The sequence below is a fragment of the Lissotriton vulgaris genome, chromosome 3_2 (assembly GCF_964263255.1).
Source record: "Lissotriton vulgaris chromosome 3_2, aLisVul1.2, whole genome shotgun sequence".
Lineage (NCBI taxonomy): Eukaryota > Metazoa > Chordata > Amphibia > Caudata > Salamandridae > Lissotriton > Lissotriton vulgaris.
Window position 1 is genome coordinate 131,992,923 of NC_141690.1, and position 25,574 is coordinate 132,018,496.

Consider the following 25,574-nt stretch of genomic DNA (forward strand, 5'->3'; position numbering starts at 1 on the left):
AACATTAAATGATTTTTATATCCTGAGTTTTGTAAACAGTGCTAAAATAAAGCGTCTTATGTAAAGTGCAACAGTACACAACAATATGATTGTGGGCATTTTGACATTTTAAACGGTTAACGTGACCTGCCTGCAGCAAATCCTTAATATGAAATACTGTAAAAACAGAATAACATACTTCTTCTCAAACAAGTGTTATATTCAATCGTACTTCGCATTAATTTGTGTCAAGAGGGTGTTTCACGGATGAGATGTGGGAGCAAGTCCACCAGCAACCACCCATGGGTTTTGATGTAAAGCCCTTCCTACTAACAAAGGCATACCTGGATTTAAGGCAAAAGCGGACGCCTTCTTGAGGTTTTCCAAGAATGCATGTATGCTCTACAGAGCATAAATACAGTACAGTATACATTTTACAGTTTGCCTGAGCATTAAATTTAGTAGTGGATGGATATTACCTGTTGTTTCAGTGCAAAACCTATGCTGATCACAGCCTTTTACTATGGTACTAAGGTTTGTGTGTGGTGCAAAGCAGGCTCAAAGAAAACCAACGCAAGGAGGTCAACTCTTGTTATTGAACTGCGTTGTTTGACATTTATAAAGGGCCCTCAAAATGTTGATGGTAACGTGTAAAAGTCAAATGCGTTTCATGTTCAGAATGGAACCTTCAAATAAAATATTTTATTAGAAGTGCTCAGCTTAGAAATGTTGTAACTTGAGCTCACATTTTATAGTGTTAACATCTCTTGCATCAATTTGCTTTTGGAGGCAAAAAGATCAATGATTTTCTCATTGCTTATTCGCATTAAAGCATCTTTTTCCACAGACATAAGCATAAAGGCTTCCAAATGTGACTGAGAGGGAGAATTACGCAGCCTGTTCAAGATGTACTTGTGCTTAGAAAAAGATCTTTCACAAGCCACCTGAGAGGAGGAAAGAGTCAATGCCAACTTATAGGCATTAAAGAGAGAAGAGTAGGCTTTACTGTACAGGTTATAACGCAATAATAAACTATAGCAGCAAGCAATACAGTCCTTGCAAGTCTTACACTTATACTTGTTTTGCCCAACATTAGCGTGCTGTACCATCTCATCCTCAAAGTTGAGATAACAGGTGTCATCTTCAACTTCTTGGATCATACTATACTCTTCTTCAATACTGAGTTTTAGTCTGCTCCACTTAGATGCAAAATCAAGCAACTCATGCTGCAGTTTTTCAACAGATGCTTCCGGATCAAATCTAGTTAACAAGCCACTTAGTCGTTGAAGAGCATTTTGGGGAAATTTCTGAAGGATGTCTTCAAAGTTTTTGGGCTCCAGGCATGCCAAATCTGCAAACAACTGGCCATGAGTTGTGAATCGACTTTGCAGGCTGGTAACTACTTTGTCAATTGCAGCATTATAAACTTCTATCCTGTATTTTTCAGTAGCTGACCTGATGGGTTCATCCGTCACAGATTTGCCAGGCATCAGCTTCTTCCTGTGTACTCGGGCCTCTGGGAAGTCATCTTGAATCAAAATTTCACTATCACACCGATCCAATTTTTCATTTGCCCAATTGATGAATGTTTTTGTAGCATCCATTATGCTGCTGAAATCCAGACCCTGTTGCTGTAGGGAGTCAATGGTTTTAGTTACCATTCGATATACCTGCAGTACGTCAATACCTTGTGTTTGCAAGTACAGAGATAAAGGAGTGGTATTTTGAAAAATAAACAGATACATCTGTGCAGTCAAAATCGTGTCAAATGTAACTAGTGACTTTAGAAATGAAATGGCTTTGTATCTGATCTCATCATTGAAGTTATCTGATCTGGATATCTCTTCCATAGTTTGAAGAACCTCAACGTACACAGATTTGCTTGGGTCATTGTATAGACCAAAGATCTTTTGGAGTGCTACATCTTTGGCCCACCATATTGTTTCTCCAATTATAGAGATGGACCGAAACCGTGCTTCAATACTTTTGTCTCGCCACACATTCATTCGAAGGCATGAATCTCTGAGAAATACCACACAAGAATTTAACAGCCCAAACAGGGATACTGCAGATACAGAGATTTTAGTGACATCGGTTATAACAAGGTTAAGTACATGTGCGTAGCACCACACATGAATCTGATCAGGCGCTTTTTTACTCAGCCATGCTGTGAACCCATTATACTGTTTCTGCATATTGGAGGCTCCATCAGTTGAGTTACCAACACAATTTGCTATGCTAATGTTCATGGATTCAAGTGCAGTGCCAACTAGCTCATACAATGCCTTTCCAGTTGTCATTGTACAATTAACAACAGCCACAAGACGTTCATGGACAACATCGGTCACATATCTGATTATAATAGAGCACTGGTCTACAACATGTATGTCCTGTGTTGTATCAAGGTGTATTGAGAACATTTCGGCTTCCCTGATTTCTTCAGCAATACCCTCTTTTAGTAATGAGGAAATAATATCTATGAGCAAGTTTACAGTTGTTTTTGAAATCAGGGTAACCAGATTGCCATGCCCTTTACCATTCTTTGCAACCTCATGATGTTTGTTACTTTTTTTAATGACATCCTCAAGATGGCTTTTCAATAATGGATCAAATTTTTTAAGATACTGAAGAAGTTCCCAAAAATTTCCATGATCCAATATTTCATCTTCTAAAGTGTAGGTAGTTTCTGTAGTTGTTCGATAGCTCAGGCCTCTTTTGCCAATCAGTTTTATTGTTTCCACTACTCTTTCTAAAATGGCACGTTTTCGCTGGACTTCCTCTTGTTTTGCATGTGTGTGCTTTTTAAAATGATGGCTACATATATCTATGTTTCTTGATCGCATCATGAAGGATTCCGAAGTACTGTGGTGAAGGATGCTGTCTTCGTGCTCATCGATTTTTTGATACATATGCCTTTCATCAGAACAGCCATCAATGAAAGCACTTCTATCTGTCGGTTTGCTAAAAGCTAGACATACCACACAGAAAAAGGTTTCGGATTTGTGTGAATAGGTCAACCACTGCCTTGGTTTCCCATTTCTTTGCCGATATAATCTTTTAGCATTCCAGCGTAGACCATCAGGTTGACAGGGATGAAACTTAAAAAAGGCATTCAACTTTTCAGATGTTGGTCTCAAAAACCATTGGTCCTCTGCAGGATCAATCAAAGTCACACCAGCATATGCTGATTTCTCAACTATGGGGTCTTCTTGACACTTCTCTTTGGAATCTTCCCCACGTTCACTTTCTATTTCAGTGTAACCTTCTAAACACTTGGGAGCTGCCTCCTTTACTGTGGAATTACTGATCATTTTAGTCCTTTGGCCTTCAGAAGTTTGTTCTACAGGTTCACTTCGGAAGCTGGTAGACGTGATGTCACCTTCGAGGGAAACCAAATCTTTTTTGGGTCTAAAAATATCAGTCAATTTTTGGTATTGGCTTGCTTCTTCCTCTTGTATTTTTTTCTTCTTTTCACGCTGTTTCTCAGCTCCTCCTTTCTTGTGCAATTTCTTCTTTCCAAAAGCTGCATGAGTTAAAGTCACATCAGCACATGCTGATTTCTTAACTACAGGGTCTTCGTGACACTTATCTTCGGAATCTACATCACTTTTTAATTCAATGTAACCTTCTATACACTTGGGAGCTGCCTCAGTTACAGTACCTTCGCTGCCTATTTCAGTTCTTCGGCCTTCAGCAGTTCGTTCAGCACCTTCAGTACTGAGGCAGGTGGACGTGCTGCCGCCTTCGAAAGAAATCAAATCTTTTTTGTGAGTAAGAATATCTGTCACTTTTTGGCATTGGCTTGCTTCTTTCTCATTCATTTTTTTCTTTTTTTCACATTCTGTCTCAGCTCCTCCTTTCTTGTGTGATTTTCTCTTCCCAGCACCCTTGATATCCATAGTGGAAATCTAAAATGATAGAAAAGAGGGTTTTCAGAGCTGATGCAAACTGATAACAAATTTGAAACAAGACATCCCACACCTAATGCATGGGGCTTTGTTATATGGTATACATAAACTGTTGTGTCACGTGTGCGTAGAGCATGCTTTGCACAATTTCCTTTCCTAAACCTGATAAAGATAGGATCACCCGTTCTCTTGCAGACACATGTTATAAATTTCAAAAAATGTAAATAATTCCAACTCAAGAATTCTCAATAATTGGCTCTTTCAGTCATGCACGTTTCATTGGGAAGAATTACCATCAACACAATAATTACTTTTTTTGGTACGTGTCAACATTAATAATGATGTCAGGGCCTTCTGTTTGCTTTCTATCAGTCTGTCTGCACATGCCTGGGGGTCCACAAAAGTATCAACATAGTCTAAAATTATTTTTCTGAGTGCTCCTCAGAATTTGTTGAGAGACTGCACATGGTCGTGTAAGATAGCATGGGAGTGGTGGTGTCCAAGACAGAGTAAGAGGCTTCTCTCCAGTGCAGTTTAATCAATCAATCAGTGACACTTATAGAGCGCGCTACATACCCGTAGGGTCTCAAGGCGCTGGGGGAGGGGGGGGTGCCGCTACTGCTCGAACAGCCAGGTCTTCAGCTTCTTCCTGATGGAGAGGTGGTCTTGGGTCAGGCGCAGGTCGGCCGGGAGGGAGTTACAGGTCTTGGCGGCCAGGTAGGAGAAGGACCTTCCTCCTGTAGTCGCTCTTCGGATGCGGGGGACGGCGGCGAGGGCGTGGTTGGCTGATCGGAGGTGGCGTTTGGGAGCGTAGAAGTTGATCCGGCTGTTGAGGTAGCTCGGGCCTTGGTCGTGTAGGGCTTTGTGTAGGTGGGTGAGGAGGCGGAAGGTGATTCTTTTGTTGACGGGGAGCCAGTGAAGGTCTCTCAGATGTCCGGAGATGTGGCTGGTTCGTGGGATGTCGAGGATGAGTCTGGCTGAGGCGTTCTGGATCCGCTGGAGTCTCTTCTGGAGCTTGGCGGTGGTACCGGCGTAGAGGGCGTTGCCGTAGTCCAGTCGGCTGGTGACGAGGGCCTGGGTGACGGTCTTCCTGGTCTCGGTGGGGATCCACCAGAAGATCTTCCGTAGCATGCGTAGGATGTTGAAGCACGCCGAGGATACGTTGTTGACTTGCCTGGTCATGGAGAGGGAGGAGTCCAGGATGAAGCCCAGGTTGCGTGCATGGTCTGTCGGTTTGGGTGCGGTGCCCAGGGCAGGAGGCCACCAGGAGTCGTCCCAGGCGGAGGGTGAGGAGCCCAGGATGAGGACCTCCGTCTTGTCAGAGTTCAGTTTCAGGCAGCTGGTCGTCATCCACTCGGCTACCTCTTTCATCCCTTCGTGTAGGTTGGCTCTGGCGGTGGCGGGGTCGTTGGTCAGGGAGAGGATCAGCTGGGTGTCGTCGGCGTAGGAGATTATGCTGAGGTTGTGTTGGCGTGCGATGGCCGCGAGGGGCTCATGTAGACGTTGAAGAGGGTGGGGCTCAGAGAGGATCCTTGAGGGACGCCGCAGATGACTTCGGAGGCCTCCGACTTGTACGGTGGTAGGCGGACTCTCTGAGTTCTTCCGTCGTGGAAGGAGATCCATTCCAGCGCCTTGTCCTGGATTCCGACGTTGCTGAGGCGCTGTACTAGGGTGCGGTGGCAGACAGTGTCGAATGCCGCGGAGAGGTCTAGGAGGATGAGGGCCGCTGTTTCTCCGTTGTCCATCAGGGCTCGGATGTCATCGGTGGCGGCGATGAGGGCGGTCTCGGTACTGTGATTGGCTCGGAAGCCGGACAGTGAGGGGTCGAGGGATCCATTCGTCTCGAGGAAGGCGGCCATCTGCTTGTTGACGGTCTTCTCGATCAGTTTAGGAAATAGCAAACTATAGTGTGGGATCATGTTTCACGAATAGACTGCAAAATGTTGAGTGATCATAACTTTTCAAGAGAGTGTTTCCCAGGACAGACTCAGAAAAACTCTATTGCTAAAATTGCAATAGATGAAGAAACTGCTTCATTGAACAGAGTCAGACTAAGGCATGGTGTAAAACAGAAGAAGATAACTGAAGAAGAGACCACTCCCTAGGAAATGCTCAGAGGTAGCACAGTACAGAGTGAAATCACAACCTACAGATTATTCCCTGGGTAGGTGTAAAAAAAAAAGAGTGAAATTGCATACATTGCTGCCCAGGACTCCTTAAGGGGCCGTACAGTGATGATCTCAACACCCTTCGGGCCACTCAACAAAAAGTGCTATGCGTTTTCGGCTATTTTTTAAGACTGTTTTAACATCATAACTTTACAGCATAAAATCTACATTCTGATATTCTTTTTTGTATTTTCAATAAATTGTCACTCACATCACATACTAAGCACTCACATGTGATGTCACACATGAGCATACAGGCCACTGAGGCCAGAAACTGTGGAAATGTCACACAAGCACCTAGGCACTGACCCAGGCCTGGTCACGCCACGCCAGAAAGCATGGAAACGTCCCACATAAGCACCTTGGCCAGTTAGCATGGAAGTGTCACACAAGAGCTTCCAGGTCACTGTGGCCACAAACTATGGAAATAGCACACATAAGCACCCAGGCAAGAAAGCATGGAAATGTCACACCTAAGCACCCAGGTTGTCAGACGGCATGGAAATGTCTCACATGGCACCCTGGCCAGAAAGCATGAACAATTCACACAAAGGCACCAAGGCCAGTGGCACTGGAACACTTTTCAGAGTGTGGGTGCTGCCATCAATGTTGCCTGTACATCACTGAAGTCATGGGATTGTGAAAAATTCAAGAATCACACAAAGAACAGGGGTAGCAATTGAGCCTCACCTATTCCGGACAAATAAAACTTAAAAGTATATGCCAAACCATTTAAATACACTGTACTCTGCACACTGCCTTGTAGACAGGGCTTGCGCTAGTGGTGACATCCTGATGAAATATGTAGTAATATGGAATATTTTTAGGCCTGGCAAAAGGTTACTTTTGTCAGGTCAAAATTGCGGTTTTACAACTGCACAGACAGACTGCAATGTCAGGCCCTGGCCGTGGCACATGTTTAAATAGGCTACTTAAGTGGGTGGCACAATAGTGTTGCAGGCCCAAAAGCAGCATTTAATTTACAGTCCCTGGATATATATAGAACCACATTTCTAGAGACTTACAAGTAAATAACATTTTCCAATTCGGTGTAAGCCAATTTGACCATGTTTAAAGGAAAGAGCGCAAGCACTTTAGCACTGGTTAGCGGTGGTAAAGTGCACTAAGCCCAAAGAGCCAACAAAAATTGGTTTTCTGATGTAATAAAGCAGATCAAACCTGAATTTAATTTGGGGGAATCTGAGACTGACAAGGACTTATCTAACCATGTCTCAGGAGTCTGTAGGAACAATAAGGGGCCTATTAGGATGGAGGGCGGACCGGCCACCAGTGGTGCGGCGTTCCTGCACTGGCGATTAGGATGCCACTGCCATTGTGGCGGTGGCATCCTGCATTCCCAGCACCGCCTGCCACAACGCTGGGAATGCACAAGGTGACAGGCACTGTGAGGTGCCTACCACCACGTCCATGACAATGCAGGGGGTACACCTCATGTGCAACCCCCTTCCCCACAATACCCTGGGGGCCCGCAATGGCCCTCCGAAAGCAAAATCTGCATGCCTTTCACGGAATGGCTGCTTCCCGCTCCCATGCTAATATGGATGGCGGTGTCTAGTAGACACCGCCACTACATAGAGCCAGTATTTCCGTCCGCCGGGGTCCCCCGCCATACTAATAGGGCAGGGGGGGAAATAGGTGGTGGGCGGGATAGGATGTAGGGCCGATTGCCACCGCCATGTGGGCGGTGGCAATCCGCCCTACATCCTAATAGACCCCAAAGTATCTAACAAACACTTCACAAGGGAGGCCAGTGAAAGACTAGTGCTACAGCTCACCATCCTTAAAGAGCATCTCCCTATAAAATTTCAGTATCACTTTGAATGTTTAACACAGGAGAGAGTTTACGGATGCATATTATTTAAAGCGCTGCAAGTGCAACTCATTTTGTAAGTGTATGTATCACTATTCCTTGTCACACTTTTCTGAGCATAGCTATTTCCACTAGGACTAAGAGTGCTAGCCCCGCTGGCAGGGGCCCCATTGCTCCGCACCTTATTGATATAATATTGCCTGTTATATCCTATGGTAACTCCATCTAGCAGTGATCTGCTAAAACTTAGGTTTAGATCTTGACAAGGCTTCAAAGGCCCATATGTGCCCTCTAGTACTAGTGCTTAGTAGCCATTGACTGGGGCATGTGCTTCGCCTGTACCTACACCCTGCTTCTGCTGCATCTCCCATAATCCACACTTAGAAGACACTGGACATGTGTCTGAGTGTTATGTGAAGCAGATTAGCAGATATATATGTCCATTTACTTTGAGGAGATAATAATTGGCATATCCTACTGCCTTTGTATCAGCAGCAAATAGTTACACACCCTACTACCAACCATTTAGCCCAGCCGTGAACATGAAGCATAGGTTGTCCTCAAGGGCACTTATGTGACATTTCACTTGTAGGACACTTTATGACAGGCATGTGCTTTACATGTGCATCGCATGTGCGTAGCCTTTTGAATCTCAAAAGAACCTGGAGGTGACTACGGAGAGTGATTCAATTTAAATGGATGGATGGATATATGGATGAATGGATGGATGAATGAATGGATAGATCGATGGATAGATGAGCTTTGATGAAGATTTCTGCGGAGGACATTGTTGGAGTTTGGCCTGACGGCTTTATCACTGTAGAACTAGGGTTCTTTCCCAGGGGGCCCCTCTCGCCTCAAAGGCCACCTCCTATTAAATAATAAAAATAGGTTCTCTCTTGCTTGCCTAAATCGGTATGTTTCCTGATGAGAATGTTCCCCCAGCAGCAGGATGGCACACAAGTGAGAAAAGTTAAGTCTAAGCTGCATCGTACTTCCATTGCACAATCTACTTGGAGGTTCCCCATGAAACAAAGTAACTTCATGTCTTCTTGAACTGCAGATGTACAGGGTTACTATCATGCCTGGCATTAGGCAGTATGCCCTTTATGCACGGCTTCCACTTCTATTGCTAGTGGGGCTGTACGCATGTCCCTGTGTGGCTGCTGACTGTACTGGAGTGCACGTACGGACTTTGAAAGTCATACAATGCAGACACTGTAAATATTTAGACAGCACAATTGTGGAAAACGTGGGGCTTCAGAGCACGCGCTATGACATCACAGCATGGGCTTGGCTTGTATCATTGGGCAAGACTTTGACGTTGTGCAAAAGAGAGGGTGACTGGCATGATTGCTTCACATGCCTGTGACGTGCTCTGCTGGAAGAATGTGGGTGAGGTGATGTAGCATTACCCAGCTATGTATGGCTCATGTATAGCCCTGAGGGCGGCATATGAATATTTAGTCTAGTGCAGTGACAGGCTACCATGGGGTCTCAGATTGACATTACCGGGAGAGTTACACAAACCACGGCTCATCAGTAATTAACAACTGCCAGTTCTACCCGTTGAGCTCCCATGTTTATTACATTTAATAAACTTTCACGGAAAATAACAACAAATAATGACAAAGAACACTCCAATTAGGACAAAACGAACAGCAGGAAAATGCTCGCCACCTTTTGCCCTCATGGTGTGGGTCTGCGTCAGTGCCATGGTCTAGGGAGGACTGTGCTGAAACTGTTCTGTCTGTGTATGGTTTCTTTTGGGAGAAAACGTTAACTGAACAATGTTTGCAGCGAAACGTATTTTCCCTTCACACACGCCTCCCCCCCCTCTGGACCTGAGGATCTCTCTTCATAGTAGATATGAGAATTGCTGCTCTCAACTTCCCCAGCTTCCCCACTGACATCTCTGGAAGCATTCCTGGCCGTGTGATTTCTCCAGCCCTGCCCTTCCTTGTTTTTACTTTCCATATATTTGCTTTAGGAGAGGAATCAAAAGCAACAAACTGTCCAAATTAGAAAACGTATGAGATTCACACATCTCGCGTGGTAGTACCAGAAGGTATATACGCATTCTAATCATTACATGGTATTTTAATGTTTGCTGTTTTTCTCGTCATTCTATGCTTTTACACCTGCACCGATTGTAATTCCTGCACTCCATCTGCGGTTTCCGTTGGGAGGACAGGTTTAAATCACTGTCCCTCCACTGTGTTTCAAGAGCGAATTGCTCACTGAAAGCCTTTTGTTAATGGTTCCAAATTTGAAGGACTTGGTGGCTGTCAACCTATCAGCTTCATTAGCTGATCTTGGTTTGAAACAAGAAATACTTTGGTACACACGTGACACATTACGAGGTACATACTTTGGACTGAAGGATGACCCTGGGGGGTAAGCATAAGCCCTACTCAGTAAACTAGTGGTAAGGACATAGAAGTACCATTAGGGGAAGAAAATAAGTCAACCAGGCGCTGAATGGTGCTACTAATGATATGGTGATGTGGTATAGCACATCACTAGAGACATTCATGGAGGAAGGTACTGAGAAGAAAGGGCACACCAGCACTCTGTTCTTCGGGTCCACCTCCAGTCCCTTTGCTCGATCACCGACACTGCTTTAACTCCTGCATGTGTCTACACTCCAGTGCAAAGGTCAATGCGATATAATGCAATGTGGTGCAGCACAAAACAGGCCACACATGTATTGTGCCCTTTTTCGGAGAAGTCCACCATTGTGACCAAGAGAGCCCTGATGTAACATCAAGAGTCTTAATTCTGACTAAATATTTCCATGGCACTGAATGAGTCTTTAGCTATTTTGTTGACTTTATATATCAGGTCACCAAGCGGGTGCTTGATCTATTGTTAGAGGGGCAGCCCCTGTCACCTTCCTGGAATGTTATGTTATAATGGGATCATTTACTTTCTACTTTAGAAGTCTTGTGACGCTGCAGTCTCAGTCGTGCCAGACAGCACAATCACTGACTGTGAAATAAAGGCCTGGTGAAAAGGTTATATGTCACTGTCATGGGCTGTGCGCCACGTTAAGGATGTGTCCTGCCGCGGCGTTGCACGCGACTTGACTTTGATGCGGTATTGTTAGCAACGACAAGCAGGTCTGTCCTTATTTTAATCTGGAGATCCCAGTTAGTAAAGAAACAGATTCATGCCCGATCTGTGGGTACAGGTTAGAGGCCTAAGACAAATTACCTAGACATCCTGCTGATCAGAGAAATAATATATATAATTTAAAAAACGTCAAGAAGAAGGATAAGATTCACTCTGCTCTGATCAATTCACGCTCTCTCCCCAAACATAAATATGCAATTGCAGATCTGTTGGATAATTATGATCTTGATGTACTGTTCATTACGGAAACATTGGCCGATTCCTCACTGGCCCAGATTTCTGTATTGCCACTCCTGAGGGTTACGCATAGATGTGATAAAACTTTGAAGAAAGGAGGGGGATTGGCAATCATCCATCGAGATGAGTTTTTAGCCAGGACAGAGGTGATCACCATTGAGGCCTGTGAGGGACTTAGTTTTAATATATTACTCTCTAAAAACCAGTCTCTCAAAGGAATCCTATAATATCGTCGCCAAGGCCCCAGGGGAAATTTCTCGTCAGTAATAAGTAATCTATTGGATTCTGTTGCAATCAAATCCAATTTCACAATTCTGGGGGATTTCAACTTCCATTTGGAAGCTCTCATAGACAGAGACTCTGCAGCTCTCATATCCAATTTAGAGGCCGTAGGATTTTCTCAAAATGTGAAAACGACCGCTTGCCTAGCCAGGCACACATTAGATGGTCTGTTCATAAATAGTGATCACATTTCATTAAGAATGGTTCTCCCTCTGACATGGTCGGACCATTGTGCTGTACTATTTGACATCAGGATATTACAGCCTGTCTCTAGGCAGACCAATCCCATTCCCTCTAAACAATTCAGAGCCTGGAGTAGCCTTAATCCATCTTAGACAAAATTTAGTAGATTCTCAACCAGAGGTTATGCTAGACCCGGAATTAGCCGCAACTAATTATACGGAATGGCTCCAAAATGCATTAGCAAATTGGTACCCTATAAGGCAGTCTCCAGAAACAGGAGGACCCCCTCAGCGCCATGGTTTACCGAAGCGCTTACATTAGAGAAACAGCATTGCTGGAACCAGGAAAGACACTGGCATCAAGAATACAATGACTTGGCGAAGAAACAAAGCCCTGTTAAAGTATAGACGTCTCATTAATATAGAAAAAAAGCAATTACTATACCAGAACAATAGAAACAGCACAAAACTCCACTAAACAGCTGTTTCATGTAATCTCCACTCTATCAGGGCCAGTGGTCAATACTATCAAGGAAGCCTCTCAATAACTTTGTGATTCATTAGCCACTCTTTTCCAAGACAGGGTGGGCCATATCTATTTCAATTTTAATACTTCTACAGAGAATGTGAACCAGTTAGATGACAATAATATGATTGGAGAGTCTCCCAGTTTCATGGAATTCAGACAAGTGTCAGTGGAACTGGTCATTGATCTGATTAAGACACTCAAATCAGGATGCCCGTCTGACCCATGCCCCCGTCAGTCTTAAAAACGATTCTAGACCTGATAGGCACTAATTTAATGAGCATCTGCAATGCTATGCTTTGCTCATGCACCTACCCTTCAATATGGAAAAAGGCTATTATTCAACCGTTGCTAAAGAAAAACAAGCATTTGCAATGCAACAATGCAATAGGTCTCGCATTATTAAAGTCTGAGCTATTGGCATTGCTAATAATAATGGAACACCAATAGCTCAAACATTCAGTAATGCGAGACCTGTTGCATTGCAAATGCTTGTTATGGCAGCCTGCATGAAACATGACCACTAGACTGCTGACCCCCAAAGACTGCTGCTTGCGGTAACTTCTGGTCCCAGCAGATCAAGAATCATGGTACTACCTTCCCCAAAAGTGCTGCGTACAAGTAAGCGCAAATAAAATACTGGTCAAATTCAGTTTTCACAACAATTATTACAATTTGAAAATATAGGCTCTTAAAACAAATTCCGGAAACATGTGAGGTTTAAAATGCAGGAGCGTCTAAAGTAACTCAGTAAATGCTGAAGTGAGCTACCTCACTTAGTTAGGTAATCCTTTGTGCTCATTAGGCTGCGGCCCCGTTTTTATGGCAGCCTGCATGAAACATGACCACTAGACCGCTGACCCCAAAGACAGCTGATTCCTGTAACGTCCGGTCCCAGCAGATCAAGAATCACGGTACTACCCGTCCCAAAAGTGCTGCGTGCAAATAAGAACAATTAAAATACTGGCTGAATTCAGTTGTCACAACAAATAATAGAATTTTTATATGTAGGCTCTTAAAACAAATTACGGAAAAATGCGAGGTTTAAAATGCAAGAGCATCTAAAGTAACTCGGTAAACGCTGAAGTGAGCTGCCTCACTTTTTTGACCCAACAGTAATGTTACTCAACTACCTGGTCTCCAGGTATGCATAGCGCCGCTTTAACGTTAACACACAGCAGCAAACTTGAGTGGAAGAGGAAGAGCGAGGATACTTGGACTCAGGTACTTCTTGGGTGGCGGACATCTTGCAGTGACTTCATGGTGCAAACGGCTGAACAAAATTGTCTCTAAATCACATATTACTGTCAACTATTCCTTCTAACGTCTTAGAAGCATAATTAAAATTAAATCAGTAGACGAATTTTTGGAGAGAAATAATTATATTTCGTTGCTGCATTGAAACATCGTCAATTTGAGCAGCGAACAATCATGGTTATTATAAGCTTAGATGTTTTGCTGTACTGTTTCAACAAGGCCGCGAGTGGTGCGCGCGTTTTCAATTATCGCGCCCATGTCTGGGAACGATAATTGAAAACAGACTTTCTAAAAAAGACGACCGCTAACGCCAATACCGTGGACAGAAAGGAATGGCACACGTACAAGCGTGTGCTATTCTAGCATCCGTTTTGGAACCCTCCACAAAAGGGCTCTCGCCTGCGCGAGCAAGGCTGTGCACTGCATCCCTAGGGGCGGGCCCTAACAATCTTTATCCAGGAGAAACTAAAAACAACAGACCAATCGCACGTTTACCTTTTCCAGCGAACATCTTTGAAAAAATTATGAATACCCAGTTAGTTTATAGAAGAGAATAAACTGTTAGATGACACTAAATTCGGATTTAGGAAAGGACATGGCATGGAGACTGCTCTTATAAAAGCATCTGATGAAATCAGAATGGTGCTAGACAGAGGAGGTGCCGCAGTCCTGGTGCTTTTGGATTTGTCAGCAGCTTTTCACATGGTTGATCATGTCACCTTGATCATTTTTGTCTCAGCCTTAGGTGTCGGACGAAAGGCTAAGGCTCTCTTCTCTCCGAACGGACTAAGACAGTCAACATGGGCGACTATAATTACTCAGTCTTTGCTCTTCCCTGTGGTGTTCCGCAGGGATCGTCGCTGAGTCCGACCCTGTTTAATGTATATGTGACAGACTTAGCACGAGTAATCAAGACTTTTGGAATGGGTCCCACGTCCTATGCTAACGACACACAACTTGTGTTAGTGGTGCATAAAGACGGCAAGGCAGTGGCAGCTGGCTTTCATGATGGCAAGCTGGCCATCAGCTCGTGAATGGGAAACAATTGCCTTAAATTACATTCGGACAAGACCGAGGTAATGGTTTTTGGCAGCCTAACTCCGTGATGGTCTCCGACGTGGTGGCCAGAGGAATTGGGATTACTCCCCACTCCTGTTAAGAAGGCCAGAAACCTAGGCATCCTGTTTGACGAGAGCCTCATTTGCATGGCAATGTGGTGGCCTCTTCGTCTTTTTACGTTCTATGGAAGATAAAAAAGTTGCTACCCTATCTCCCGATGGGTGCTGGAAAAACTCTCATTAGTGCTCTAGTTATGTCAAGAGTTGATTATTGGAACGGCCTGTTAATTAACGCACAAGAAACTTTGCTAAATAAGCTGCAACGGATACAGAACGCAGTCGCTAGGATAATGTCAGGTACTCCAAAGTTCAAGCTAATTTCCAGTGTGAGGCGCCAACTCCATTGGCTGCCCATAAAAAGCAGAACTAAATTTAAGGCGTTATGCATTGCTTATAAAGCAGTCCATGGCACAGGGCCTGAATATCTGAAAAAAGCTCTGTGAGCCCATGCACCTAGCAGAGACGTCCACTCGGCAGCCGCCAATCTTCTAATTGTTCCCAGAACAAACAAAGTTAACTGGGGCGACAGAAGATTTGTTGTGGCAACGGCTAAACCTTGGAACCTGCTCCCCTTACACATTAAGACCTGTCCAACACTACTGTCATTTAGGAAACAAGTGAAAACATGGCTATTCGAACAATAGAAGCCTTCCTACTATCCTTAAAGTCCATAGTGCCGAGACATCCTTGGGTATTTGCGCGCTCTATAGATTGTTAAAATAAAAAATACAAATAAAAATATTTAGTCCGCAGCGCAGAACCGGGCCCGGGGCCTGCTGCGATTAAAGTAGGAGAATGAAGGTAATACAGCCTGCATTACCTTTGCTCTTCTACTTTAATCGCGGCCTGGCCGCCCGCTCCATGCAGTTGCTCTGCGCCTGCACGCACCAAATCAAAATGTTTTATTATAATGATTGTCACTCACGGTCTGTGACCCTGAGGGTGACACACAATCATCATGATTAAAATTTTTGATTTATTGCTTGTAGGCTGATGCCAGCCACGGCCAGGCCAGCGATGGTGCGCAATTCAAACCACCACCTCGCTCCGCCCAGCCCTGCTCATAATTTAAATCCACTGTGCAGAACCGGGCCGGGCGTGAAGTAGCAGGCAGATGCCTGGGAATTGTACAGAAGGAAGTAGAAACGTTGAAGACAACGTTGCAAATTATGCAGCAAGACTGCTATTCGTAATTATTTTTAAGGGGAATTAACCTTAATAGGATAGGTTGGGTGGGCATATTGTAAGTTTACACTGTATGCAAAGCATTGACATTACAGATCAACAGAGGCAAACATGAAATAAAGTTCTGTCAAGAAACTGGATTCTGCCACCAAAGAAGTTCATACTTCTCGTTAAGTTTAGGAACAGCCCGATTTCTAAAAGTTAAACTACTGGTGGAATGGTGTTCTTTAAATCACACTCCATTAGTTAATACGACCAAAAACAAAATAGTCTCATAGGGCAAGTGGTCATGCTATTGTGGGTACAAAGACTTTAGAAACATCAATTTTTTTAACACACTTTTTTTAATCCCGGCCAGGTCGCGACGCCCACCCAGCAGTGCCCACACTGCCCATGATGATTGCAAACCACTGGACCGACTTATCTGTGGGCTGCAGACAGGGGGGGCTAGAAATAATTAAATTATGCCCACACGGATAGGTGCCTCTCTGTCTCAGTCTCTGGCCTCCGAGTCCTGGCCTCACCAGTCACGCACACTTTTTATTGCACGAGCCCCAATGCGCATGACTGGTCACCAGCCCCACCCTAAGGGTGAACTGAAGAGTAAGACCGCACAGAAGCTGCGGCGGAGACATCTGCGCTCTGCGCTGCACACCCCTCCTGATTATTAAATCCACCTGGCCACTGGCTGCACGGACAGTGCTGTAGTGCACCAGACTCCAATTCAGACAGAGACAGTTGTGCTTTTTGGCTGCACGGAGCAGAGCGACCTGATAGTAGTAGTCTGTGTACTGCTCCGCAGCGGATGTCTAACAGACTACTGACTGAGTCACGGACCGAAAATCGGCCCCAGCAACAAAAACGGCCCCTGTGCAAAAACCGGCCCCCACCCCATCCAGCCTACTGGGGGATAGCCCGTGCCTGGAATTACCAGTCTGACCATGGTCCTCATACCCCATGCCTGTAACTGTTCTCCCAGCAGAATTGTTGAATGAAACAAACTGTTCCTGTTTTTCCAAATGCCTCTTGACTTCTATTTTTACTAAGGAATTCGAACCAGAGCAAAATTTTGGCAAGCCAGATAGGAAGGATTGCGACTTCGTTCCCGACTAAAGGCGAAGGAAAGTGTCCACGCCCGAACGGATTCACGTTGCACAACGCCAAAGGTGGGGGGTTTACTGCAATTGATTAGAAGTTCTGCTGAATCCGCAGGGGCGGAGGTCTGTCCTGAAGCAGCCATCACAGAGGGTAAGAGACTATATCTGAACCTGAAACTCTGATTTTTTAAGCATTTGGAGTATGGCAAACTAGGGAGAAGTGTAAAAAGATAACCAGAGTGCCCTGCCACAGACAGGGTCTGGCATATTACCTACTGAATATGTCCCAACTGTATCAGTCATAGGGCGGCCTCAGAGGTGATCCAGCGGAAGTAATTTTCTTTGGCTAGTCAGCACGCTAGGCAAGGTGAATATTTATTGTAAGCCCTTTATGGCTCCCAGGATGCTATTTTTGTGATACATCTCTCCTAAATGGGTGGAGTTAGCACCTCAATCTCATAGGTTTTTTAGCTAAAAAGGATTTCTCAGTGATTAACAGGTTTCTTAACACTGTTAGTACCTGAAAGGAGTGAGAGGTGTTGGTCACTTGGACTTCTGGGCAGCATGACACAGAGTATACGCTCGACCCCTGGGAGAGACACAGGGTATAATTTGGACTTTCGGGAAAACTTGGACCCAGGAAACTGAGCGTAACTTGTGTGTGGCCAAGAGGGGCCAGTGATTCCAGATTTATTCCTAAACAGTGTCTATGACTACCACCTTTGTCTAGGAGCGTATAGTAATTAGAGTCAATGGGGTAACCCAAAAAGGCCAAGGATCTTGGTGTCAATATGATACAAAAAACAATGGTCCTAGACTGATATCTCAAAAATTAGGAATAATAATTATTTTCCTAGTCGCTAAACATTTAGAGCATACAGAAACTTTGCTCGCGATTACAAGAAACTGTTTTAATATGGCAATATAAGATGTGCGACAACCCATTATTTCAAAAATGACATTATGCGTTTATCTGGTTATACAAAACAGATAGATTCAGAAAGGGGGGTTGCTTCCACAGGGGAACGTGCATGAAGGGTCCTCAAGAGCGTAAAAAGTTGAAAGAAATTTTTAAAAAAGGGGAAGAATTCCCAAGACGATTGAAGGAGCATAAATGTACAAAACTCTACGTAGGACTGATAACAGATAAACAGTCTTCATAATCTGGCCAGACATAAAATATGTACACTTAATTTATATAATTCTAAAAAACTCGGGTCCAGGGGCATATCTCCTTTGATTGGAAATAAGGCATAAGAAGGGATTAATGGTCCAGGTTAAATGGGAAATAGCGTTGACGTTTCGATCGGACTTGACAGCAAGGAGGGAATTTTCAACATCAGCCACGCAGATCTTCCTCAGGACGGGGAACTGGACGGGGGCAACCTACAAAATGGAGGATCCAATTAATAATAAACCTCCAAAGATCAAGGTTAACATTACCACCATGTATCTCTTACCCACCTCAGCAAATGGCGGGTATCGTTCAAGCCCGGTTTGACCACCAGAAAATAGGGCGAAAGGAGGTGCACATCAGGAGAAGGACCATCAATGATACCAAGGAGGTGCACATCAGGAGAAGGACCATCAATGATACCAAGGATTGAAAAGGGCACTCACCCGCTTGATGTTGCGGTGTGGTGAACGGGAATTCCATAAAGATGTATGGCGTGTTTTGCTATGAAATCAATTATGGTACCCAACATTATAAACGGGGAATTCCATTAGAGGATATGTATTAAATCAGGTAAGGGTCTGATAAATTACCCGCTTGATAATGTAATCAGATGAAATAATCAATTATGCGCTAGAATTGGATCTGAAGAATCAGTACAGGCCTCGGGGGAATTAATTCGCTGAAAGGAAAGGGAAACCTTATTAGAGGTTCGCCCTAATTAGAACTAAATGGAAACTAAAAGAAAAATGAGGGCGGAAGTTCAAAAATACCTCAGAGTGCAGTGTCAGCTCCCTCTCTTCCTCGCGGTAGAAGCCAACTGAAAGCAGGCCCGCAGGAGAGTAAACAAGGCTTTCGAACACGGTGATGTGACACTCGGTATTGATAGTAAACCTCCCGGTGGCGAAACATGGGCATAGTAAAAAGACTCCAGTGTGGGTCAGTTGGAAGCCGTGTCTGTGAAAGGTGATGGGATTGTCTACAAGGCCTATAATTGTATAATATGCTGGCATAGCAATATATGGTCAGTAACTCAGTGCAATTGATAGCCGACGCGTTTCATCCGCTATCAGATATCTGAACCGGACGTCACACTGGCATATCTGGGAGCAATTGTACTCCATACATTCTATACCTGTTTCTTTATTATAAGGAACGACATGGAGAACATGCGGAAACACCCTTCGCATGCTAAGCCCTGAAGAAGTCCCAGGGGGACCAAACATGTCGGCTATCAATTGCCTGCTGTGTTTTTTTAAGAACAACAAAGGAATAAAGAATAAAGAAAAAAAATCAAAGAAATAACGACCTGCACAATGATTTATTGGAAAGACATTACTTTGTTATTCCTATCTATGAACTTTTGACTATAATTAGCGTCACATGAACAATTAACTTGGAAGTTGAGTACTGAACCACAATGTTTTGTTCTTGTTTGGGGTTTTCTTTTCCCTTATGGAGCCAAAGGGGGGTCACGTCTCTATGTGATTCATTGCACAATATTTCTGCAAATTTTTACTCCTATCACTCGGTGTCGACGAGTGCAGGACATGTGTGCCTTGACCCTTCTCTGTGCTATTGGCTTTTTATAAGAGCCAGCCATCCATTTAATACCGGACACTAAGGCGAAACATCAGCCCACGTGGGAGAGCTTACATGTGGATGACTGTCAGACAGCCATCTAGTAATGCTAATAAAACTATAATATTAATATGCTGGTTCCTCCGTGCTATCATGCAAAAGATCAGTGACTGGCAGTGGCACGCACTCCAGTAACAAGGAAACAGGGAAATGCACACGCTGGAGCAGCAGAAAAAAGATGCCTTTTTTTTTTTTACAATCTGGAGGCCTGCCGGAATCTTACGTTTATTTTGGAATGAGTTTTTAGGTCTCGGCTAGCGTAGCTGAGCACATGTGCAGTCTCGCTGGCGATATTTTATGTTTTTGAGTACCTTTCACTAGCGGGGTTTAAGCCCCGCCCCTCTTTTCCATTGGCTGGCGTCACCGTTCATGCTAAACGGTGGCCAGCCATTGGAAAAAAGGTTACAGTGAGGTACTCTTTTCTCTTTTAGAGCCGTCCCATTCGGACTGGCTCCCCTGACTTACTACTGGCGTAAGGTTTCTTATCTTCTTTATGGGTCCAAACAGATGGCCCCTTAAAAAAGATAATAAACCTTTTACGCCAGCAGGAAGTGGGACGGCAGAAATAGAGAAATGTATACGTTGTCGCGATTATACTAAAATGAAAGAAATAGATGTTTTTCCTATTTCTTTACTTTTGGTATAATCGCGGCACCTGCGCTTTACTTATAACATTTGAAAAGTAAAGCCCGGGTGCCGCGATTATTCCAAAAGTAAAGAAATAGAAAAAACATCTATTTCTTTCATTTTAGTATAATCGGGGCACCTGCGCTTTACTTTTAAAATGTTATAAGCAAAGCGCGTGTGCTGCGGCTGCCTGGCGAGCGCTTATTGTCCCGGTTTCAATCACTCTCTTTCCTGTTTAGCCATCCTCCCTCTGTCTTTCATTGGACTTTTAAGTGGCGCAGAGCATTCCGATTAGTTAAGAGTACATTTCGCGTCAGGGATCGTTCCTTCCTTACCTCATGCGCAACCGTGCTCTGATTGGTGAAGCGACTAGCCAAAGAACGCCCTCATAAAGGAAGCGCAAGACAAAGGTCTCAGAAAGTCGCTTACTGATTGGGTTTAGGGCTGTTCTTCCCATCTGGCTGACGGTGCAATGCAACCTTCAATTGGCAATTTGTGTAAAAGGGTGTGGCTAGGGATGGGTTTAGGGCTGTTCTTCCCATCTGGCTGACGGTGCAATGCAACGTTCAATTGGCAATTTGTGTAAAAGGGTGTGGCTAGGGATGGGCAATGACTCGGCTGGGAAGGGACGTATGTGAGCTCGTAGGCGAGGTCTAGAGATGGTCTGGGTGAGGACGATAGAGCGGCCTGTGTGGCCGGTGGGGAACGTGTGTTTAGGTACGAAGTGCCTGAAACATAAACGGACACCTCGTGCCAGAGAAGTGCGTCCAGTTTTGAACCATTAAGCCACACCCTCGCGACTTGCAGCAATGGAAGAGGCAGTCTACGGTAAGAAGGTGTCCACAGGGCTGGGTGCGGTGGGGGAGGGGGGCTGTCTGCTGTCGCTCCATTATTCCAGGTCGCTGACATTATGTGGTCTGTGGTTGCTAAGTGACTGGATTAGCACAAGCGAAGGTCTAGAAGGCATGCTTCGGGCAGGGGTGGGGAATGAGAAGCCTATGTTGATTTACTGTAGCCTGTGTGCTGTTACCGGAATACAGTGCGACGGTGATAGCTTATACATGCTTTGATTATGCTGGGAACAGAGGTCCTTTCTAATTCAAAATATATCATTGACATAGAATGCAAGCAGCTGTGTTCTGCAACAAGCTGTGGAGACAACAGAAACGCACCTGTCTATCTGATCAATTCCTGGGCTAGGAGGTCTGGGGGGGGGGGGGGGATTAAAGGGATATAACAGACTGCTGAGAACGCAAATCAGTAACCCTTAGGTGAGTTTGGGAGCTGCAGTATAGAGGTGGCAGTTACAGATGACGTTAAATTTAGTTCTTCCATTTGAAATGGTTATCTTTCTTACAGAAGTGATGTACGCGACATCACCACGATGGCTTGTTTCGGACTTGTGCCCTGAGGCTGAGAAACAAAACGTACTTGCTCCTTAATCTGACGGGCAGGTCAGCCTCAACGTTCCGGATTCCTCCATCTTCTAACTGCCAACAGGACAACAGAGGTAGGCCCACGAGCTTTCACCGAATCAGAAGCCGGAACAGAGTGTGATGTACCGAGGTACACCGGATTTCTCTATTCCTATTTCTGATACGATAAGAGGGCGCATGAATTGGCAAGAACTGAATCTCCATTATTTATCTGGCACGCTGCACTGCCTTAGCTAATTCAGCATGTCAGATATGTATTGGGACTGTGTAAGGCTGGGCTGTATCGGTCCCCGCCTGGCACATGCGCAATACAGTCAGCAGAGCCCTCACCTGCTGGCAATGAGATATGACAACTTTTACATGCAAATCAACGATCCATGAGAGCATTTGTTTTCATGTAAAAACTGCACATTACAAGCAATTGGTGATAGCCAGGTGGTGGGTTGACGCCCTGGTGCCCCCCTACGGGGCAGTCGCTGCTGGTGCATGATGCAGTATTATATGTGGGCAACAGGGGCTTGAACGGAGGCAAGGGCCCGGGAGGCACTTTGATCGGTGGCAGGCAGCACTTTTCTACCTGTTGCTTGCAACGGTGTTGTGTTACTTTCTGCAAGAGAGGAAGTCTATTGCGGGGCCAAGAGTAAGGAAGGAAAGGGGTAGGCCTTTTACTTCAGACTGTCACTCAGTTATACAGAATTTCCAAATCCTGCCTCTTTGGATGAGACTAATTGAATACAAGAATCTGGGAGATTTCAGAACTGCTTGGAGCCTCTATAGGCTAGCATGACAGACAGAGGGAGTCACGATTGTAGCCAGGGCAGGCCAGCAGGACCCCGGGCAGATCTGAACGCGAGAACTGATTAAAACAACCAGTGCGTGGGTGCTTTTCGGAGCCTGCAGAGTGAGGGGAAAAAAGAACAGAAACCCCCGGGCCCTCGCGTACCTTGGTAGTCGCTGCTGCCTCCTCACAGCCCTGGACTCTGCCCTTAGGTCCGCTGTCGCAAGTGAAGCGTTGGCGACAGCTTCGCAAGGGGAGAGAGGGCATCTCCCAGGGGCCGGGAACAAAATGACAAGTGGCACTGGGTGATACTAAGTGTACACGAGGCAGGGTCTCATGACAAATAAGGGCATTCGACATATCACCAGTGCCACCCAGGGCTCTTTTTGTGCCCACGTCTAGAACCGCCAAGTAGTCGTTTCAACCTCACCTGACAACCCCCCTACCCCCATATGTTCTCTCCATGCCCACCTGTAGCACTGACCATGCCAACCACATGGTCCTTCTAGGGCCCACCTAAAGCTCTCATCCTGCCAGATGTGCCCACTGTGTGTGACTCAAATTCTTATGGTGCTCAACGTTATTCTCGCCAAGCACAACCAAAGCCCTCAACACCCACAGCGTGCTTTCCTTTGCCCACCCCACAGCCACCACTCTGCCCACTACTTGGTTTTTACATACCCACCTAAGCTCAAACTGTGTCCACAATGACATCTTGGCATTTGTGCCACAAGCCCTCAAGGGATCCACCGGGAGGCCTCAAACTGCTCTCACCATGACAGCCCAGCACTCTACATACCCACCTCAAAATGTCAACACAACCAGAACATGCGTCTTTTTTGTCTCGTGCCTAATCTTTCTTTTCATGCTAAAGTAAGGCAACAAGTGATGGATGGAATGCCCGGATTAATCTCAGACACTGGTAATTATTTGGGCGTCATTCCAAACCATTGTTATATTGCATACCACATCAGTTTGGACCCAGCCATATGCAAATCAATCTAGAGTGTGCTCCAATCAGAACAGTCCAGTCCGAACTGCCAGGCCCTCCCTGAACCACCACACAAGCACCAGGGACCAGTTTCGCTTTAGTTAGGGCTCAGCCGGTTACAGCTGGGCTACGGTGACAGTGAACTTGCAACCCCCGCAGGGCAAAAGTCCTGAAATCACATCATGGCGCACACAACAGCGCATGACATCACACATGGCATCACAGTAATTAACATGATAGAAAGTGGCATCACAAGCCATGACTTTACAGACGTGGCATCACAAGAAGTGACATCAGATGTAAAGCCCTCGCATATATGTTTAGCAGGTCTATCAAGTGTACGTTTGAGTGCATTGCGAGGATAATAGCACAGTGAGCTATGGAAGAGGATATGTGACTCCTACACCTTGCAATCCCCCAGTTTTATGTAACACATACTACATTCATTTACAAGCTTATGTAATTTATTGTACATGTAATATGCACATGTTGATGTAACGCGATCTGACACCCTGCATTGGGATGAGTAGGGCTATACATGAAACAAGCATTAAAAATGCAGCAGGTCTCGCCTTTAATTAAGTTAAAGCCATTTGCTTTGCTATACAATACCATTAGCAAAGCAAATGGCTTTAACTTAAAGGCGAGACCTATTGCATTTTCAATGCTTGTTTTTCTAGTGATCCATGTAAATAGAAGCCTGATTTGTTCTGCTGGATGTTTCTCATGCCCACGGCACCAGTGAATGAGACTCCCACCCCCCATTAAAAATAACATTTTAATACTTACTCTCCTCTCAGTCTCCACCCTGGAACTCCCAAACTAAACTGGCTTGCAGAGTAGCACGAGATCCGAGGAAAGCTCGAGTGGGATAGCTGAAACGCACGGGCTGCGCAGCCGGTGACCTGGTTAAAAAGAATTTTGGAAGCACGTTATGATTGGCAGAGGAACCGCCAAAGCTCCAATCCTAGATCATTTTACACATTACTAGTCCCGCCCAGGATATACTCGATCATGGGATTGGTTTCATTCGACCCGGAAGTGCAGAGATTACGGGCACCTTTGAAAAAGCAGTAACAGGACAGCATGAATTAGGCTGAGAATTCACTGGAAGTAAATGTTGCTGAAGTTACGGTCTGAGCCCCTTCGTCGTCTTCTATGACTGGGCAATGGATAAATATCTTCCTCTGCTTACTTCTCCATCTTCATGCATTGCTAAATATTTAAGATATAAATGTGTTAGGTCACCCTTACTTTCATTGCAATATTTTGCATTACAGTTGTGTGCTATGTTGCAGTGCTGGCCTGGCTGATAATGTGCTCAGTGCACTGCATTAGTGGTGCACAGGGTGGATGAATGTCCATTTTCATGTCGGAGTCTTCCCATGCTAATGCTTGCTGTGGGGCTTTGCAAAGCTGCAGCCACGCTTATTTGCAACGTGCTAATGTTAGCGAGGTTTGGCTCATATTCAGTTTATTTTCCACAGCACTGTATGGGGATGTAGAGGAAAGTCTGTGGGCTTGGATAATAATGCAGTTGGTATTTTTTATTAAACCCCGTTTATTTTATGACAGCCCGGCATAGTGTTTCAGTGCATCTGCAAACTCATGACTGCAATTCTTTAGGATGTTAGGAGCAGTGTTGAAATTTCTATTTTGGCCTGAGAAATAAAAATGCATTCAGCTACACATATATCCAGTAAGTAATGTGCGGCAGACTCATCATTATTAAATGAAGGCAATGATATTTACATATAAATAAGGCAGCATGCATTCTCTCACACGCTTAGTCTGGGAAACATGTTCACTGTATTTGTAAGGGTGCAGTACCCTCTAGTGGCGAATTTTATTAACGCCAGATTATTCTCAATCGATGCATGTTGGTATTCAAGGATCTTTTTATATAGCAGCTTTACACATCTTACTCCGCCCTCTTGCAGAACTCAGCAGAATTTTGCAGAGTTTTTTCGATGCTCCAACCTTGCAGGCACCATAAAGGGAAAGCAGTAGGCCCCGACTTCG

The 25,574-nt window shown here is 44.9% G+C and overlaps 2 protein-coding genes across 2 annotated transcripts in view; one reads left to right on the forward strand and one right to left on the reverse strand.

Moving 5' to 3' along the window:
• On the reverse strand, positions 1-24,457 carry LOC147725412 (zinc finger MYM-type protein 1-like). The gene is made up of 2 exons (XM_086964087.1): positions 24,342-24,457; positions 1-3,887 (listed from the first exon to the last, which is right to left on the reverse strand). Exon 2 carries the CDS (start codon positions 3,876-3,878, stop codon positions 729-731), a length of 3,150 nt encoding a protein of 1,049 aa, XP_086820213.1. The 5' UTR covers positions 3,879-3,887; positions 24,342-24,457; the 3' UTR covers positions 1-728.
• CLNK (cytokine dependent hematopoietic cell linker) overlaps positions 1-25,574 on the forward strand; it is a 1,199,791-nt gene that overhangs the window by 971,611 nt on the left and 202,606 nt on the right. The gene's annotated exons all lie outside the window — the stretch shown is intronic.

Coding starts and splice junctions, on each gene's coding strand:
- LOC147725412 (XM_086964087.1), bottom strand. CDS start 3,878: ATGGATATCAAGGGTGCTGGGAAGAGAAAATCACACAAGAAAGGAGGA.